Raw genomic sequence first — 19,672 nt, 5'->3', positions numbered from 1 at the left:
CTTCGCAGTCGTTCGGGTCCTTTCTGTCAGTCCGCATCCAGAAGGAGGTGTTGGGGGATTCCTGCTGGACTCTGTGACCACTGGCCTACAGTGTCCCACAGGGTTCCCTGCTGCTGTCTGTGCTGTGTATTATCTACATGAAAGCACTGGAAGCAACCATCTGGCGCTTTGGAGGAAGGTGCCACCAATATCCTGGTGGCATCCATTTCTATTGGAAATAGCTGAAACCCTCGAATGTTGGGGCTGGATGAGGGTGAACAAGCTGAGTTAACCACTGACTAGATGGAGGGATTGTTGGTGAGTGCAAAGCCTAACTTGAGTGCAGGAACAGAACCTGTCCTGGCAGGAATAGTGATCCCCTTGAAGGGTCAAGTTCAAAGTCTGGGAGATCTTCAGGTGGCTGTGCTAACAAGGAGTGTGCTTGCACACTTGGTGCACCAGCTGTGACTTTCCTGGATTGGTCTGACTTAATCATAGAAACATAGAAACAGAGCGAGTCAGAAGGGACCTCCAGGGCCATCTAGTCTGACCCCTGGATCCAGCCGGCTTCACTCATGACATGCCCACCATGTGCATGTCTAGCCTATCCTTGACCACCCTCACCGACGGAGCCTCAACCATCTCCCGTGGAAGCCCATTCCACACCCTCGGGGTCCTGACTGTCAGGAAGTGCTTCCTGGCATCCAAATGGATCCTTGGTTCCTTAAGCCTTGCTCTGTTGGAGCGCGTCCTGCCTTCCTCTGCAGGGAAGAACAGGTCTCTACCCACCTCCATGTGACACGCCCTCACGTACTTGCATGTCACCAACAGATCCCCCCTGAGTCTCCTCTTCTCCAGGCTGAAGAGACCCAGTTCCCTCAGTCTCGCCTCATACCCCATCCCCTGCAAACTGGCCACCAACCTTGTGGCCCTACGCTGCACTGACTCTAACCTGGCTATATCCTTCCTGTAATGAGGGGCCCAGAACTGAGCACAATACTCCAGTTGCAGGCGCACCAGAGTCGTATAGAGTGGTAGCAATACCCCTCTCGACCTAGAAGCCACACTTTTGGCTATGCAACCAAGGGTGGTGTTCGTCCTCTTGGCCACCGCATCACATGGCTGGCTCATGTTCAGCCTGCAGTCAACCAGCACCCCAAGGTCCCTTTCACAAGTGCTGCTCTCCAGCCACTTGTCACCTGACCTGTACTTATGACACCTATTCCTATGCCCCAAGTGCAAGACCTTGCACTTATCCACATTGAACGCCATCCTGTTGTCTCCTGCCCACTTCCACAGCCTGTCCAGATCCTTTTGGATCTGGAGTACCTGCTCCTCAGTTGTGGCCACTGCTCCAGTTTTAGTGTCGTCTGCGAATTTGATCAGCAGACTGTTCACCCCTTCTTCCATGTTGTTAATGAAAAGATTAAACAGGATCGGCCCCAGGACAGAGCCCTGGGGGACCCTGCTTGTCACTGGCCACCATCCTGATGATTCCCCACTAATGGTTACCCTCTGCTTTTGGTCAGTCAACCATGCCCTGATCCATCAGACAGTGCTCTGGTGTATCCCAAAACTCCTCAGTTTCTCAACCAGAATATCATGGGGCACTTTGTCAAAGGCCTTGCTGAAATCCCGGTAAACCACATCCACTGCATCCCCTCCATCTAGCCACCTCGAAACCTTGTCATAGAATCCCACACGGTTTGTCTGGCAGGACCTGTTTTTGTGGAAGCCGTGTTGTGTGGCTGCCAGCCTCCCTTCTCTATCTAGCATCGCTAGATCTCTCTCTATTATGAGCCTTTCCATTGTTTTTCCTACAATGGACGCAAGGCTAACCGGTCTATAATTCCCCATGTCCTTTCTACTACCCTTTTTGAAAACTGGGACCACTGATGCCACCCTCCAGTCCTCTGGAACTTCACCTGTTCTCCACGAGGTCTCAAAAATGGAGGCCAGCGGGCGTGAGAGAACCCCTGCCAACTCTCAAAGTACTCTCGGGTGCAACCCGTCAGGGCCTGGTGCCTTTGTAATGTCCAATGCCCTGAGGAGCCCCTCGACTTCTAGGGGTGTGACTCTAATCTGTGCCCCTAAGTCCCCGGCCTCATCTAATCGATGCGCATCACCCCCGTCCTGCTTTGGGGAGAACACAGAGGCCAAACAGTCATTCATGACTTTGTTGCATCACATTTAGGGTACTGCAATGCACCTGATTTGGGGCTAGCCCTAAAGTATGTCCGGAAGCTCTAACTGGTGCAAAATGTACTAGCTAGGCCATGAACTGGTATGGCTCGAGTTCTGAATTCCTGCAATGACTTCCAGTTGTTTTTTGGGCTCAATTCAAGGTGTTGATCTCAGCCTTTAAAGTTATAGTGGACTCAGGTTCTGGTCGTCTAAGGCAGTCCTTGTCTCAATGGGCTGGTGCCACGAATATGCCACACCCAAGGATCAAGATCTGCAGCAGATGCTCTTTTGAGGGAACTGCTGCCCACAGAAGCCTGGATAAGCCCACAGGATAAGGTCTGCATTGCCCCCCAAAATGTGGAAGGCTCCCTCATCCTGCAAATATCATGGCACTTCAACAACAGTAATAACTAAACACAATTTTGCAAGCTTTCACATTTAGAGCACAAGTGCAGAGGCTTCCTTCAGACTGGAAGGTTTGCGTCTGTGTTGTGTGATGGTGAAAGCCAAAGGCTGCTGCCTGTTCGAGCGGGAGAACTGCAGTCATGCAAGGGGCGCACGGGCAGAATTGCAGCCACATCACTTCTTGATCTCACTCACCTGAAATGGAGGTTCTTGAATGTGAAATGGGTTTCCACAATGCCAGTGGTTTTGACCCTGGTCCGAAGGATATCTTGCTCTGTTGGCTGGTAGTCAGCAGCTCCAATTCGATCTAAGCTGTCGAGGTAGCTATAAAGCAGAAATATTAAGAAGAGGAATGATAAAATATACTTTTCCATGGCTAGTATTGATGCTTAAGAACCAACCCAACCCACCCAAACCAGAGCAAACCCAACCCAACCAAATCCAAGGAACCCAACCCAAACAAACCAATTCAACCCAACCCAACCAAAGCAACCCAACAGAACCCATGCAACCAACCCAACCAAAGAAACCCAACTCAACCCAAGCAAAACAACTCAACCCAACCCACCCAAACCAAAGCAAACCCAACCCAACTCAAGCAACCCAACCCAACTCAACCCTCTTTGAGAGAAAACCATCACCAACACGCTGTTAAATACCAGAAATAAAAACAGAACAGCCATATTTAAAGCATCGTTATTACTAATTCTGCTTATATTCAGCAATCCCTGAAGGAGCTCAGCACAGCTTCGTTAATTACTCTCCTTTTGTTTCCTAGAGTGTAAACTGCATGGAGGAAGGACCTCCCCATCCTTTGAGATTTTGAATGGTGTCGTATTGTTACCACCACCATGATTGATTGATTTTGTTACGTTTATATCTTGCCTTTTTTCCTGCTGGGAATCCCAAGGTAGCTTCCATAACAGTCCTCATTAACTTTGTCTTCTCGTAGGAATATCAACTGGTGAACAATGGCAACATTATAGCCCAAAGGGTGGTGGTGGGGAACTCTAGGTCTATGGAGGCAGACAAAGGTTTCAGGGAGAAACTGCAAGGTGTCTCTTTCCCCACAGCCCAGTGAGAACTCTTGGCAGGAGAAAGACCAACACTGCAGTGCTGGAAGGATACTAATACACCGCAAAGGACTGAAGACCTAACAACACGCAGAGTATTTGAGCAAATGACATACAGACATGGATATCTGCTCTGCCTTTTGTTGAAGTGTGAGTATAATTATTTAATTTGAACTTATGCAGTTATGTAGATATTTATGTATATAATTGCTTTTTTTTTCTTTGTTTAGATTTGGTCTCATCTTGGTGAAATTCATTATCAAAAGAAATAAAGCGATCCTGTTATTTCACTCGCAGCTTGTTGAAAGGGATGGGCTCCTTCTGCTGGGAAGAGCTTCTTTTGGGCACATGCTTTCCAGCTCAGAGGAGTGGAGAAAAGAGGACAAGAGCTGCTCCCCTGCGGAAGCCACGTGGTGCCTCCTCTGGAAGGCAGAACCATCCCCGCGATTCTTTCAGCTCTGCCTTGGCAAATTGCAGCCCTGGGGGTGAATGCTTGCATCCCAAGACACCACCACCCTCAGGAAAGGCTGCGGAGAAGGTGCGACGTACATGGGCAAGGGCATGGGCATCGTGAGCAAGGGTTTGAGCCAAAAGCATCACTCCACGGGACCAACCCAGCGATCCGATGCACTTGCGCATTTGAATGGAATGGAATCGAGGAAGTCAGCTAGACGGAGGGGGAGCCGCCCCGGCGCTATTGGCCCATTTCTATTTCTCTCTGCTTAATATTGTCATTGTTCATTTCCAGGAAAGGATCTCAAGAACAATATCACAGGAGGAAATGTGCAAGGTTTGCAGAGCCTTGTTTCTCACGTGCCCTTTGCCAAGCATTTCTGAAACGCGTCTGTCCATCATGGGGAAAAGATGCTCCCTTACTGGGCTTGCAACTGTCCCCGGATGTGTGAATGGCGCAGCAGGAGCTTATCTTTGGACCAAGATCCTTCATTCTGATTCCTTGGAGGCATAACTTATCTCCCTTCCCCTCCCAAATAGGTCATCTTTTTCTGTTATTCAGCAAAACAAAGGAAGCAACCCTATTTATCCAGAAGAAAGCAACTCTATTTGCTCTGACCGGAGAGCTGAGCTTTTGGTTCAGCCCTTGAAGCTGTCATCCAGTACAGCTATTTTCCCTGAGCTGTGACCCATCCAATTACAAGTTTTATTGTACAATATGTACAGTGGGCAGGAGACAACAGGATGGAGTTCAATGTGGTTAAGTGCAAGGTCTTGCACTTGGGGCATAGGAATGGGGGTCATAAGTACAGGTTAGGGGACAAGTGGCTGGAGAGCAGCACTTGTGAAAGGGACCTCGGGTGCTGGTTGACTGCAGGCTGAACATGAGTCAGCGGTGTGATGAGGTGGCCACCCTTGGTTGCATAGCCAGAAGTGTGGCTTCTGGATTGAGAGAGGTATTGCTACCACTCTATATGACTCTGGTGTGCCCGCAACTGGAGTATTGTGCTCAGTTTTGGGCCCCTCATTACAGAAAGGATATAGCCAGGTTGGAGTCAGTGCAGCGTAGGGCCACAAGGTTGGTGGCCGGTTTGCAGGGAAACTGGACCTTTTCATCCTGGAGAAGAGGAGACTCAGAGGGGATATGTTGGCAACATACAGGTATGTGAGGGGATGTCACACGGAGGTGGGTAGAGACCTGTTCTCCCCTGCAGAGGAGGGTAGGACGTACTCAAACGGAGCAAAGCTCAGGGAGCCAAGGTTCCATTTGGATGCCAGGAAGTACTTCCTGACAGTGAGGACTCCGAGGGTGTGGAATGGGCTTCCGCAGGAGGTGGTTGAAGCCCCATCGGTGCAGGTGTTCAAGGATAGGCTGGACATGCACATGGTGGGCATGTTGTGAGTGGAGCCGGCTGGAGCCGGGGGTCAGACTAGATGGCCCGGGAGACCCCTTCTGACTCGCTCTGTTTCTATGTTAGGATGTGTTATTGCAGTGTTGCTGATGCTATTATTTTTAACAGCATGGGGAATTCTCCTCGAAGGCAGAATAAACTCCGACCTAAGAAATGATAAACTAATGGCATCCCTTAAACTTGAAGGATTGCAGGTATCTAATCAAGACTGGGAGCAGTCCGGGAGGAGAGAACTGCCCCTGTGCTCCTCCCACATGGTAAGGGACCCCTGAGCTGTGGCCTTTTCCTCACCCTGTGCTGGCTCTGAAGTTGCACTGTGTCTTCGGAACTGAACTGGGCATGGAAAGAGTCTCAACATTAGCAGAAAGGTGCTCCCAATTTGGAGCCCAGCCACAGAGCCAGAGGCGGGGCTGCGCATTCTCTTGCAACTGTCTAGGGACCACCTAGCACAGAAAAGATGCACCCCCATTTCCTGAATTCCCTCTATTATTTTCCTTGTTTCTAATTTTAGAAGCTGCCTCTTTTTTACTCCTTGAAACTCCTTCCTGTTATTCTACAAAGTAGATTTATGTAACATCAATGCATTTTTTAAATCTCAGGCATTTCCAAATTGCACGAAATCCACCCAATCCCTTTCTCTCTTTCAGCTGGTGTATCATTTTTCTGGCTCATTCCAGGACCACCTCACATTTTACTCTTTCATAGGTAAACCTAAGGTATTTTTTAAACTGTACACTCCCCAAACAACATGTGAATGCAAATATGTACGGGACAAGCACATGCATCAGGAATCTGGGATTCTCTGGAACCAGCCCAGGTTTCTTTCTGCATGATGTGAGGAGGTTTAGGCCAAGTAACCAACTTGTCATCCAAGTTGTATGCCAAAAATTATGTTGCCAAAATATAGCGTGCTGATCACATTGTGTGGTCACACATGTACAAACTTGGTTGCAGCCCGAAGTAGAAAAATTCCATGTCCCCCAGAAGGGATCAAAACGGGGTAACTGATCCTTGTGCACACATATGCACCCTGCACATATTTGAGTGGGAGGGTGGAAATCGGTGTCCTGCACCAGCAGGGGGTTGGACCCGATGGCCTTCCTGACCCCTTCCAACACTACTATTCTGTGATTCTATGATATCCTGGCTTTGGCCTCTTGTAGTTTATAAACGTTTGCAAAGGCAATAAGACTGCAATGCTTAGTTGTCAAGAACACTGTCTTGGTTCATCCTAGAGCAGATTTTTCTAAGCAGTATCTTCCTTTTAATACTGTGCCTTATTGTGCTGGACAGCTAGAAGTGAAATGAACATTGCAGAGTTTTGAGATAAGAATGGTAAAAGTATGAAGGAGTTCTGTAGGTCGCCCCTCTGAAATGTGTTGGTTTGCAGCAGGATGCCATTTTCTGATTCATTCCTTTAAGGAGGCTTAACGAGGACAAAATGCAACACATAGTTTGCTGCAGAAGGCAAAATTACATCTCTTGGGGTATGGAGAGAAGAAGATGGCAGAGTTTAAGGAAAAGGCAGGAAACCTTATAAGGAAAAACTCTCCTAGAATTCTTCACATGTTAGCATTCAACCAAGTTTCCCTCAGGAGGGCGAGATGATACCTAAGAACTTAAGCCAATATACAGTCTATGAGAAATTAGTTTCAGGTCAGTTCTGACCAGGATTTCATTGCCTGCATCTTCTGGACCATATACACACTCGGATGCAACCTGCAGTGTGGCTCATGGACAAAAAAGAAAAAGGAGGTATCTGGAAGCACTCACTGATTCGAGAAATGTGCATGAAACAAATGCATACTCTATAGGAAGGGACACAAAGGTGTTTGCTCAATGGGAGAACATGTATACACTTCAAAAATGTGAACTTCCGATGCAGTTATTTGGAAAATGTGCATGAAAGTGGGCACCGATTTTCATATGAAAAGGGAAAAAAGCTATCAGGCACTATGGCCTCAGGTTGGAATGAGTTTTAAGATGGAATCTGGCGAGCTCGCATTTTGCTGATTTGCACATCCCTAAGGAGGTCTGGTGCCTGTTGCTCTGAAACTATGGTCAAAGAGACTTTTGGAAGCACTATGTTGCTCTTCCCCAAAGGAGAGCTCTACACACCTATTGGACTATATCTTCCTCCCATCATCCCCAGCCAACATACCATCAGAGACAGCGGGAGCTGAAGTTCAACAAAATCTGCAGGGCCCCAGTCTTGGGGAGACTGTAATGCAAGCTCAGAGTTGACAAGTTGTCAAAAGCACTTTGGAGGTTCAGTAACAGGGAGAGGCAAGACGAAAACCCAGGTCATCAGATCATCTGGCCTAAAGCTTCTGACACCATAATCATGGACTATGCTGGCCAGGGCTGATGGGAACCGAAGACCACAAGTTGATCACCAGCGTGAAGTGCCTGCAACTGCTTTACTTATGTCCGTTCATGCTGCATTTTAAATCCTGCCTTCCCGACAAGGCTCACATCAAGAAGAGACTGAGACAGAGGCCCTGCCGTCAACCTTGCAAACTAAAAAGGCAGGACACACAAGGGATAAGGTGGAGGGAGAAGCAAGAGGAGGGCAGTCTGCTTTTCGAGCCAGAGCAAAGCGCTGAGCCTGATGCAGGCAGTTAAGTGTGTTTCTGGCCAGGCTGATACCCCTCTCTTGGCGTCCTTGCTTGCACTGCGTCCTTGTTCCAAGGGCCAAGGAGTGGGCCTCCCCTCTCGGGTGGAGCACAGTCTTCTTTCTGGCAGGATCCAGGGCTGGATTGTTCTCCCCTTGATGTTACTCCCGAGAAGCAGGACGGAGTCCCTCAGTGGCCCCAGTTCCTCTGGCTGATGGCAGAAGCTGCAGCATTCTTCCCTTCTTCTCTCTTGTCCCATGGCAGCTTGAACAATGCAGAGTCCAGAGGTGTGGGAGGCAGCACACCTGTCTCTGCACCCTGATCAAACACATTAAGGCAAGGAACATATTCCAGACTTGGAATGCCACGTCTTGGCAGTTTGAGGTCGAGAAAATACTGGACTGGCGATTCTTCAGTCCCAAACAAAACCTGGAGGCAGCGAACGGTTCTTTCTACCTCTGCAGGCAACACCTGTGTCCTGCCACATCCAGAATGCTCATCAGGAGCAAGCTGAATTGCTTATGCTGCAGGAACATGCAAACCCTCCCAAGTGACAGAGCGAATCGCGTTGTGCTGGACAACTGGGAGGATCTGTCCTATCGAGCACCTCGACAGCTGCCTCAAACTAAAATCGCAGCCGTCCGCAGAGGCCTGATGCAGGCCTGCTCTTCAACATGCCATGTGGACGCATCAGGGCTCACTCAGTTGGTGCAGGTCTCAGGGAGAGGGGTTTCCGGTGTGCAATGCACAGGAAGCCCAGGGACTCCGTCCACTTGGACAAGCAGGCGCGGCTGTTCTGCCCAGCTTCTGAGATTCGACTGAGCCGTTTGGCTGCTTGCAGGCAAGAGATAACCTGCTGAGCTAGAAGGACCATCGCCGGCTCTGCACGGCTCCGAGAAGGCAGCAGCGGTCCTCCCCCCAGGAAACCCGGGAGGCTTGCCAAGGAAAGCTTCATTCTCTCCACAGTGTAAATTGTGGAAAACGGCCAAGTCTGGCTGATTTCCCCTGTGCAGCGTAATTCTGTGTGCACAGAGCTTTTGCACAGCTGGCTTTGCTATTCCCAGAGAGGAAGATGTTGCAGGGGACAAGAGAGGCAGCGGGTCTTGTGAATCACCACTTAGATTCAACAAGGATTCCAGCAATCCTTCCAGAAACCCTACAGAAGGTCGGCTGGTCCCATTACCCCCCCAGGGCACAATCAGGGTGCGAAGAGGATGAGTCTTCCTCTGGCCCCTTCGTGTTTTACAGCTTGCTTTTTTACACTACCCCATGGAGGATCATGAAGATTTCCTCCTTGTTTCACCCAACAACAACCATCTCAGGTGGACTATGCTAAGAGATTCCCGGTGGCCCAGCTGCACCAGCCACTTGGTGGCCTCATGGAACCCAAAGCTGGGAGCTCCGAAACCTGCACTGCACCATTTTGAAGCTCCAGAACATCCGCTAACCTTGCAGTGTATCCCCCTCCTCCAGTTTGGCTGGAGGAGAATCCTGAACATGGTTCTCGCGCTTTCTCTCCCAGCTAGTGCTTTACCCTGGTTCCCCGGAAAGGTTAACTGGGCACACTTTCCTTGGGATGTGGACAGGCGGTGCCACAGGCTGGTTCGGTGCTGGCCTGACACGATGCCAGAGCTGAACGGCTTCTCCAGCACGCCAGTGGCCCTTAGGGAACCCACCCCTGGCCTTCGCCCAGGTCCCAGCGGCAAGCTGCCTGTGCAGCACTCCGCGCAAGTGCAGGGCACTCCCCAGCTCCTCCCACAGCTGACATAAACGCAGCAGCATCTTCAAGCATTGAAATGCCAGGGCATGTGTATGTTGGGATATGGTCTGAAATCTGCAATCCCCGTTTTACCACTATATAATGGGCCACCTAACCAAATGCTATTCATTTCTTAGATTTATATCCCACCTTTTCTCCTCCCAAGGAACTTCTGTAATTCAGCTCCTGGGGCTGTCAGCAACAACCCCCTGAGGAAGGTCTGGCTGACAGGCTGCACCTGGCCGAAAGCCACCCATGGGCTCCATGGCCAGGTGGGGACTAGAACCCGGATTGACTGAGTCCAGCCCTGCGCTCGTCACCCTTGGCCTCTTTGCTGATGACATCTCTCAGCTGTCCAGGGATGCCCAGCTGACTGACCTTTCTTTATGCCTCCCAGGTCCAGCGTCTGTCCGCCCTTGCGGGCAGCCGCCAGGAGAAAGCCCCCCTGCACGTCTCTCCACAGCTGACATCTGATTGTATGCTTTCTGTGACAGTGCCTCCCTTGGCCATTCCTACAGTGGCCCAGAAATCAATCCTGAGCGTGCCAGAGGACTTCATCCAGTAAACTCAGGGAACCAAGGCAGAGAAGCTACGCCGCTATTTCCCCTTGATTCGACAGTGAGACGGAAGCACGTGCAAATCCAGTCCCAGAACCGATCCGTGGGCTCTGCTGAGCCACATTCATGGCTCTGTTCTGGTCTAAGTGCCAAGCGCACCTTCAACAGAAGACCCTCCTCCCTTTAAACATCACCCCTGCCTCGGGGAAGAAGGATTTGGGGGAACAAATGGCAGGGACGGGCAAAGCATGGGAGTTAATCTGCCTGTCCTCACATACACTGGCCCTGATCCAAATCAAGGCTGTGCTTACTCTGTGCTTACTCTGGAGCAGGAAGGTCCGGGGGCGGGGTCAGCTCCGGGAACGTGATGCATCTAGTGTGTTGCTTGGCCCAGCTCTCCAGGACCTTCCTCCTTCGCCCTCCTTCGACTTTGTTCTGTGACCTTGGGCATGTGCCTTTATTCCCTGCCCTCTGTGTCACATTTTACAGTTCCCATCATCCTTTGCCCAGCAGAAACAAACTCCCCTAGTAACCAGCTTTCTGAAAATGACAAACCAGGCGTTGTTACCATGCCTCTCCCGAATAAAATGCTTGAATGCTTCTCCGTCAATAAGGGAGAAGGAGAGGGGAGAAAGGGGGACCAGAAAAGCCTCACTGGGTATTCTGGGGCCGTGAAAGGCGAGAGCATTGGGCTTGTCCCACGGGACTGACCCCGCTAAGAGGGACTCTGGAGTGTTGCAGACTGCACGCGGACGACAGCCTTCCAGAGAAGGGAGGGCTGCACCATCAGAGGTGGGGGTGTCGGAGCTAAAGGCCTGACTGTACCACCCAGCAGTGTGTGTTGACAGGCCTTGCAGTTCTTACATGGGATCGTGGGATGTCAGTATGAATCTGTGTGTGTGTGTGTGTGTGTGAGCAGAGCCCCAGACATTTTGTTGTCTGAGGCAAACACAAATTTCTCCTCCAGTTCCATGTATAGAATCTGACTAATGGGCAGGTGCATCTTTCTTCAAGTCTGGAGAGGGACAGCTGTGAAGAACCCTGGCCCTGGGCCTTCTGGGGTACAGCCAGTTCTGGAGAGGCATGGACTACTTCCTCAGGGGTGGGCACAGATTTGCTGTCACCTCTTGCTCACAGGATGAGTCCCCAGTGGAACCTTCCCAGCATCACTGAAGTCTCAGATAGGGCCTTTGAACAGTCCGGTCTGCTTCAGCACTGGTCATGCTGATCACATTGCAGAAGTCTTCAGCAGACTTTAGCTCACTGCTGAGACAACAGCTTCCTATGTTTCTTGGGGCTGTGTGCTGCAGCCAGGAGGCCCCCTTGCAGCTACCTAAGGTCCGGTCTAATTTTCTTCTTGATCTGCCTCCCTGCCTTGCTACCAGCTTCCCTGTGAGTCACTTCGCTGATCATATTTGCAGACCATACTAAAATGGGTTCAGTGGCCACAGCTGAGGAGCAGGTACTCCAGATCCAGAAGGATCTGGACAGACTATGGAAATGGGCAGGGGAAAGCAGGATGGCGTTCAGTGCGGATGAGTGCAAGGTCTTGCACTTGGGGCATAGGAATAAGGGTCATAAATACAGGTTAGGGGACAAGTGGCTGGAGAGCAGCACTTGTGAAAGGGACCTCGGAGTGCTGGTTGACTGCAGGCTGAACATGAGTCAGCGGTGTGATCCGGTGGCCAAGAGGGCGAACGCCACCCTTGGTTGCATAGCCAGAAGTGTGGCTTCTATATTGAGAGATATTACTGCCTCTCTAAACGACGCTGGTGCGCCCACAGCTGAAGTATTGTGTTCAGTTCTGGGCCCCTCATTACAAGAGAGATATAGCAAGGTTGGAATTGGTGCAGTGAAGGGCCGCTAGGATGGTGGCTGGATTGCAGCTGTATGAGGCGAGACTGAGGGGAATGGAGGAGACTCAGGGGGGATTTGTTGGTGACATACAGGTACGTGAGGGGGTGTCACACGGAGGTGGGTAGAGACCTGTTCTCCCCTGCAGAGGAAGGCAGGATGCGCTCCAACGGAGCCAAGCTCAGGGAACTAAGGATCCATTTGGATGCCAGGAGGCACTTCCTGACAGTTGGGACCCCGAGGGCGTGGAAGGGGCTTCCCCGGGAGGTGGCTGAGGCCCCATCGGTGCGGGTGTTCAAGCATAGGCTGGACAGGCACATGGTGGGCGTGTCGTGAGCGGAGCCGGCTGGAGCCCGGGGTCAGACTAGATGGCCCGGGAGGCCCCTTCTGACCCGCTCTGTTTCTTTTTCCCTTGGAACAGCAGAATGGGACGGCATGCTCCACCAAACCGTGGGAAGCAGGCTAGCTTGTGGGGTGTGGGTCACCTGTGGAATAGTGAGCACGGTCTTCCTCTCATTGCCTTCCAGCATCTCCTGCCTCTTTTGCAGTGCTTAATTGCAGTGCTGCCCTTGTGTGTGGAGTGAGGGGTGGAGAGAACCAGGGCGGGCCGGGGTGGGCTGGATACTTCGAGAGCTGCTATTAGCACCCACAAGAAGCAGATGCAGAAGAGCCATTTTACAAAAGGAAGGGATACTTCAAGGAGGATGCCCTCCCACTTGCGCTGGAGAAGAAGCACTTCAGCCATTTAAAACGGCGGAAACAGCAAAAGTCAAGAAACTGCCAAAGGAGGAAGCGTGTGGGGACACGGCCCCCTGGGGAACCCCAGTGAGTTGGATTCGGCCTGCAGTCCTGAGGTGGACATCCATGTTATAACGGCCAGAGTACTTGTGCTTTATAACAGCAGGATACTAAATCTCTCCTCCACCTGAACTACAACGCAGATGCTGCTGCTACTCTCAGTAATTCTAGGAGTATGAGCCTTAGATCAGCCATTTCTCTCCAACAGAAGAACATCTTTCTCCCAGTCTCCTGCAATTTATGTCGTCTCGTGTTCCTGGGAGGCAGAGGGTGGAGTACAGGGTATCGAAAATGATCGAGGGCTCAGTAAAAAGCAAGTGGGTTATGAGGGGCCTCAGGAGAACTGTCACTCAGTATTCCTGCCTGGCGCAACTTATGCACCAAGCTCTTTTCTTCCAAGCGCTGCTCTGGTGTGGACGTCCAGGAAGGGCTCGTGACCCTGACTTGGACAGGTGCCATCTTCATAGCGTCCAAACCACAACAGAACACCAGGAGAACTGCCGCAGTGACAGATCTGACGGCCAGGGACGTTGAAGCGACCCCACAACCTTGGAGTGGTGTGAGCAGTTCTTTGGCCATGAAGATTTCGAAGGGTGCTGGTGGGCCTAATAGAGGCAACTACCGCAGGAAACGCAGCAGTAACCCTGATGCTTGTTGACATGATTAGAAGGACAACACTGCAGCCAAAGATGCCGCTTCCATGGCCGTGAAACCCTTTGGCGTGCTGGCTGTGGCCTCAGGTGTGTCCAAGGCAGAGTCCTCCTCTTACCCTTGTGACCTGCTGGGGCTCCAAGAGTAAATTCCCAAAGTGTACACAGATGGAAATTTTGGTTCTGCTGAATGCAAGCCTAAGAACTACAAGATACTTTCTGTGCAACTGAAGACCAAAATCCTTTCAAAGTATGCCAGGTCAGCCTTCAGCAGAAGAGTCACTCTTTCCTTGCTACATTTAATAAACTACCGTCTGTGGTTTGAAGAACGGCACATCACGGAGAACAGTCGAACCTAGATTCCCCAGAAATGCTTTCCACATACAGGGAAATGTTTTTGCTATACAATGCTTTATTTCCCCCAGTTCCACTTATAATTCCACTTATCATCCAAAGAAGATTCTGCCACTTACTGTGCTAACTATTTAGAGTGGGCCAAGAAAATAATGCATAGCCATACATAGACAGCTCTGTTAACAAGCCATGAAGAGAACCCATGGCTTGTTGCCAGGTTGCGAACTGTGTGCTTCTCACCATGGCTGGTTTAGTTTGCTCGGTTGAGACGACACAACCCATGTTTCAGCAACACCCCATGGTTCAGTAACAACCCACAGTCCCAATATCATTTGAAGCCAGTTAGTGAAGTGTCTCTGGACATTGTTCTCTCGGGAAAACAAAGGAGGAGTGGATTCACACGACGCGAAAGCCATGATGGTTCCCTGCACTGGATAGTCCCTTGCACTATCTGACCATGGTCACGGTCTTTCAGTGTGGTATGTCTGGTTTTTAGAAATCATGACATGAAACAGTGGCCTGTTTAGGGTTTCCATCCTTCACCACAGTTTCTCTGATTGTATGAACCCAGCATCATGGTTTCCATGGTGCTTCTGGAGTCCCTTGCAAAGAGCAGCAGTTGCTCCAACTATATGTGCCAACAGTGGGGGAACTGAACCATCCGGGTGTATGGATGCCGCGTGCTGGATGCCGCGTGCTGTGCGTTGCCATTGTTGTGATTGATTTGTTTTTGGTTTTCTGTTTTTTGTAAGCCCTCCAGAGACTTTTAGTACTGGGACGGCATATCAAACGTTTCAATAAATAAATAAATATTAGCCCAGCAATCCAAAGTTCGGAAAATCTGCACATCAGTGTGAACCAAATGATTCTTCCTTAATCTCCCAAGAACACAGACCCCATGTGAGCAGATAGATCAGCAATCGCAGCATCATGTGCAAGGGGCCAGAAGGCCACCGGATCCAACCTCCTGCTCTGGCAGGGTGCCAGGTTATGCCATACTCACTACTGAGCGGAGTCATTGAGCTGATATTCCCGGGACCGGTTGAAACATTCTTGGAGACCAGAATCTGCCCAAAGCCTCATCATGGCCGAAAGCAGCTCTGCAGAGAAGGGCTCCGTATCTTCCATCCGACTGACAACATCACAGACCATCTTCGCATCAGCCTGGAGGGAGAAAGAGGAGGAATCCTGTGAGTTACATTTGCAAATTGCGAGAATGCACAAAGGGGAAAAATCTGTTTGTCTCCTCGTACATTTCCATTCCGAACAATGTTCCTGGTGAATTGCATTCATTTTGTGATGAGATTCACCCACTTTGGTCATTCCAGTTTTTAGATATTATTTCGTTTGGATTTTAGCAGAAAAACCAGGGCTCTCTGGTTACTTTGACATTTTCCATCCAAGTTGCACAGTATTTTCAGGAGTTCTGTTGCACCATCAAAAGTTTGCTCTGCCGAATTTCAGACAGCTGGGGGCTGCACCCTTCTCCAAGGAAGATAGTGCTTCTTCGGCACTGCTGCTTGACGTATTCGCAAGCATGACAGCAAAAGGAGAAAAGTGAACAGTGCCCCACCACATGTACCAGGGACTGCTTGCATGATGTGCGCACACACGAGATGCCTTTATACACAAGAAAGTGCACCTGTGCCTCTTTCCCGTGTCCCTGCAGATCACGCCATCGCTGTTCACATGTACACAACAAGCTCCCCGAGAGATTTGCCTGACACCAACATTATTCTCTTCCGGTGCCAGGCGAAAAAAGTTCTCTTTACCAGGCATTTTAACAACTGATTTTAACTAATTTAATGTTAATGGTGTATAGAGTTGTCCTTCCAACTCGCTATATCTATCATTTTAAATGGTCACTAGGACATTGCTAGTGGTCTTATTAGGGTGTTTGTTTTTAAGAATGGTGTTTTTGATTATGGTTGCAAGCCTCCCAGAGATTCCTGTTGGTGGCCCAGAAGCGCAAAAATAAATAAATGGTGCATGATGCACTGGGGTCATAGGAGGGATTGAGAAGGGCTTGTTGCAGGGCCTGCCTAAGGCCCATAAAAACCTTCCAGTGCTTCCAGGACAGAGTTGCTGAACCTCAGGCTCACAGGGCAAACGGGCCATGCTGACCACAGGCCCGTGTGTTCCCACCCACCCTCTGCAAGAAGCTGGGGGCAAAGGCTGAAGCCTTGATCCTGTAAACGCCGGTGCACCAGGCTGCCTCTGGGATGCAAAAGGGGAGCACTGCAGAAGGCCCTGTCCATAAACACAAGAGGAGTTAGAATAACAGCCACCAGGGGAAAGCAGCTTGATGCGAGGAAGTCGATCCCGAGCCAAAAGGACCTTCGGGGTGGTTCTTGCTGCCCATGGGCCGATTGTGGAGGACGCCTGACCACCTCGATGGATTGACCCTTTTCACCTGACTTCAAACGTTTGGACAGGACATGTGTTCCATCTCCATTTCTCTTGGGTTATCTCTTGGGCGACAGGCCAGGTATTCTCTTGGAAAACTGGGTATTCCTTGGCTCCTTTATAAGCCATCTAAGATCCATTCCACACCTGCACTGGCCCGAGCCAACCTGATTGCCATTTTAATCACGGAGCAAGATTCTCAAAGTACATCCCCAGTAGCTGTTTGGCCTTCCATCTCTCCCATTTATCTCCACCAGAGGTAGCCCCCCCCCCCTTCTGTCTTGTGGACAGAACTTTCTGTAGGCTACCTTAAAGAAAGGGCTCCTTCACTGAAAGTGACAGGAAGGGCATCAACAGACAGTGATAGTGTGGCAGAAAGAAATGCTACATGCAGATGTTCAAAGAGAATACAGCTAAAAAGTCAATCGCATCCTCAGTTTAGGACAAATACGGAGCTCGTGTGTCAAGACAGAGAAGTTATTTTTGTACCCAGCAAATCAGCAGAAAACCTCGTCTCCTCTCTCATGCACAAGTTTTGAGATTATCTGCTTTCCATGCTGCGAAAGTCCTTATGCAAGAGAACAAGACCGGGAAACGATCACAGGAAAGGAGATGGCAGGGTTGCATTTCTTGGGCAGATCTGGTTGCAAAAGAGGAAGGTCTCATCTCACCCGCCTTGGGAAAAATCTCGCGGCTTGCATCAGCAGGGGGCAACTGGTGGCCTTGCAGATGTTTTGGCCCACAGCTCCCATCTTCCTGCCCACTGGATATGCTGGCTGATGGGAGTTGCAGGCCCAAACATCTGGAGGAGCTAGTTGCTCCCCGAGTTAAACTACTCGAGCTTTTAAAAGGCGAGATTGAATAACAATAGTGCTTGTGAACACCTCGCAAAAGGGCAGAGGGCTGAGTCCTTCAGGACGCACATTTGTTAGCTGACTTAACGAGCAATTAACAGTCCAAGCAGAGACAGTGCCCCCTCCTTTCAGCACGCTCCAGGATTCGTCTCAAACTGTGAGTGACCTTAACATCTTTTTTCCCCCTCTGGGCCCAGCAGGTAAGATTTTGAACTGTGGCTTGACTAGATCTTTCTTCCTTTCTCTCCCTCCAGGCCGGCCTCACCCCCCCCACACCCGTGTGTCCCCCAGGCAGTGGGATTCGAACCCCCTGCCGTGCTTTGCCATCTGTGCCAAAGTTTGCAATTAAATAAAACAAAACAGACCCCCCCACCCCATCCAAGCTGCTCTCATCCCACTGGGATTTTGTTTAATGAACACCATGGTGGTATTTTAGGCAGGAGAGAGCTAAAAATACCCAAGTGGGCACTCAAGAGATGCCTAGAACAGGCACAAGAGCTGGGCTTTGCGGAACACTCTCCTAATGAGACTCCCTTTCCTTGCTCTTTCCCCTTTTGCTTTCTTTGCAAAAAAACACCTCCCTCGCTTATCTGCCGGCATCTTCTCCTGGCCGATAAGGACAAAGTGGCTCTTCACCGTCATGATGGACGACTGGCTAAGCGCTCAGCGGACTGGGAGCCGCAGGTCCCCACCGCCAGTTCCTGCTCACCTGGACGGGAAGGGCCCCTGAGAAAAGCAGGTATGTGGCCGCACCTGGCAGCTGCAGGAACTTGCCGGGACCCACGTGCCCCCACCGGACCTAATTATTTGCTAGTTTACTCATTAATTTTCACTAATTCTTAGCCACCTTTCGGGGCAGAGGTCTCCCCATGGACAACATCGCCCCATCTGCTCTCAGCTGCAGGTGGAACTGATGGGGAGTCTGCCCGCCATCTTGGATTTCTCACACTGGTCCAGATGCGGAGCTGTTCTCAGGCACAGGGGAAGCTCAAAGCAGAGGCAAACCCGCAGCCATGGAGGTGAGGCAATTGCGCTCGGTGGGTGGAAGACCATCATGATGCTTCTCCAGGGATCCCTTATCACCTGGAACCGCCTGTGGGTGGAGGAGGAGGGAAAGAGCAAGAGAAGGGAGAGGAAGCAAACAAAAGGAGAGCAGTATAGCACAGTGGTTAGAGCGCTGGGACGTCAGCTGGGAGGGGTCAGTTTTAGTCCCCGCTTGGCCACAAAGCTCACGGGGCAGTTGTGAAGATAAGCCAGAGAGTTGGAGGAGAATTACATAAGCCCCTTTGAGTTCCTGGAAGGAAAATGGCAGGATATAAATAGAGTGAATACATTTGATGATCAATCCACAAAGACTCCAGGTGTGCACCTCTTTCAGCAAGAGGGTCAAGCTCCATTTTGCATAGGCCAGCCATCTGTGCATCTCCAAAAGAGGGCACATGCATTGCCAGGCTAAGGACAAAAGAGGCCTGCTGATATGCATGCAATATGCATATGCTAATTATATGTATAGACACAGACTAAGAAAGTGTTTTTGCAACTTAAGTAGAACTACAGCTTATCTCCTCGGAGTGAGAAAGACAGCCTGTCTACTCTCTCTCCCAGCATCTGATTTATGTATGTATGTATTTATATCCTGCCTTTTTTTCTTCCCAGGAGTTCAAGATGTCTGATATAATTATCCTTCTCCTCTTATTCCCCACAACAACCCTGTGAGGTAGGCTGGGCTGAGAGTCCGTGACTGGCCCAAAGTTGCCCAGAGGGCTCCATGTCTGAGCAGGAACTAGAACCCGGATCACCTGAGTCCCAGTTGCATGCTGTTAACCACTACACCATACTGCCTCTTCACAACAGACCTGGACTAGACACCATTGCAAACAGAGTCCTCAAAAAGTGGACAATTTTGGCAGCCCCTCAGAGAAGCCCGTTTCTAGTGTGGGTACAGCCATGAGCAGATGGGGAGGCAGGCCAAACTCCCTGGCGGACACAAACACGAGCACATTTTAGCTGGAAGTGCTCACTGCCAGCGCTGAGACCTTCGGAGAGGAAGCTCGGCCTTTGCAATCAGAGGTAACAAAAGCGCAGGGGCTGGAAAAGCACCAGAGGCGCGTTGCTGGTTGCAAACAGGCTGTCTACCTGTTGACCCCGGGGAGAAGCCTCTCCATGACGGAGCACTTGACGAAAACAAACTGGCATCGCTTTAGGTGGCTGCTGGAGGACCTTATTTGAAACATGCCCATCCTAATAAAATGCATATCTAATTTACCCACTTTCATTCTTGAATTAGGCCATCCAACTCTTTCTATACCGCCATCTTTT

The 19,672-nt window shown here is 50.4% G+C and overlaps 1 protein-coding gene across 1 annotated transcript in view; it reads right to left on the bottom strand.

The window, feature by feature from the left end:
• LOC123025310 (guanine nucleotide-binding protein G(o) subunit alpha) overlaps positions 1-19,672 on the bottom strand; it is a 162,445-nt gene that overhangs the window by 14,256 nt on the left and 128,517 nt on the right. Inside the window, exons 4-5 of the mRNA XM_044433898.1 lie at positions 15,097-15,257; positions 2,764-2,892 (exon numbers count right to left, since the gene is read on the bottom strand). Coding sequence (XP_044289833.1) covers positions 2,764-2,892; positions 15,097-15,257 — 290 coding nt within the window. The remainder of the gene's footprint in view (positions 1-2,763; positions 2,893-15,096; positions 15,258-19,672) is intronic.

The sequence above is a fragment of the Varanus komodoensis genome, unplaced genomic scaffold (assembly GCF_004798865.1).
Source record: "Varanus komodoensis strain SLA01 unplaced genomic scaffold, ASM479886v1 scaffold27, whole genome shotgun sequence".
NCBI lineage: Eukaryota > Metazoa > Chordata > Lepidosauria > Squamata > Varanidae > Varanus > Varanus komodoensis.
This window is presented reverse-complemented; position numbering and strand designations above follow the sequence as displayed.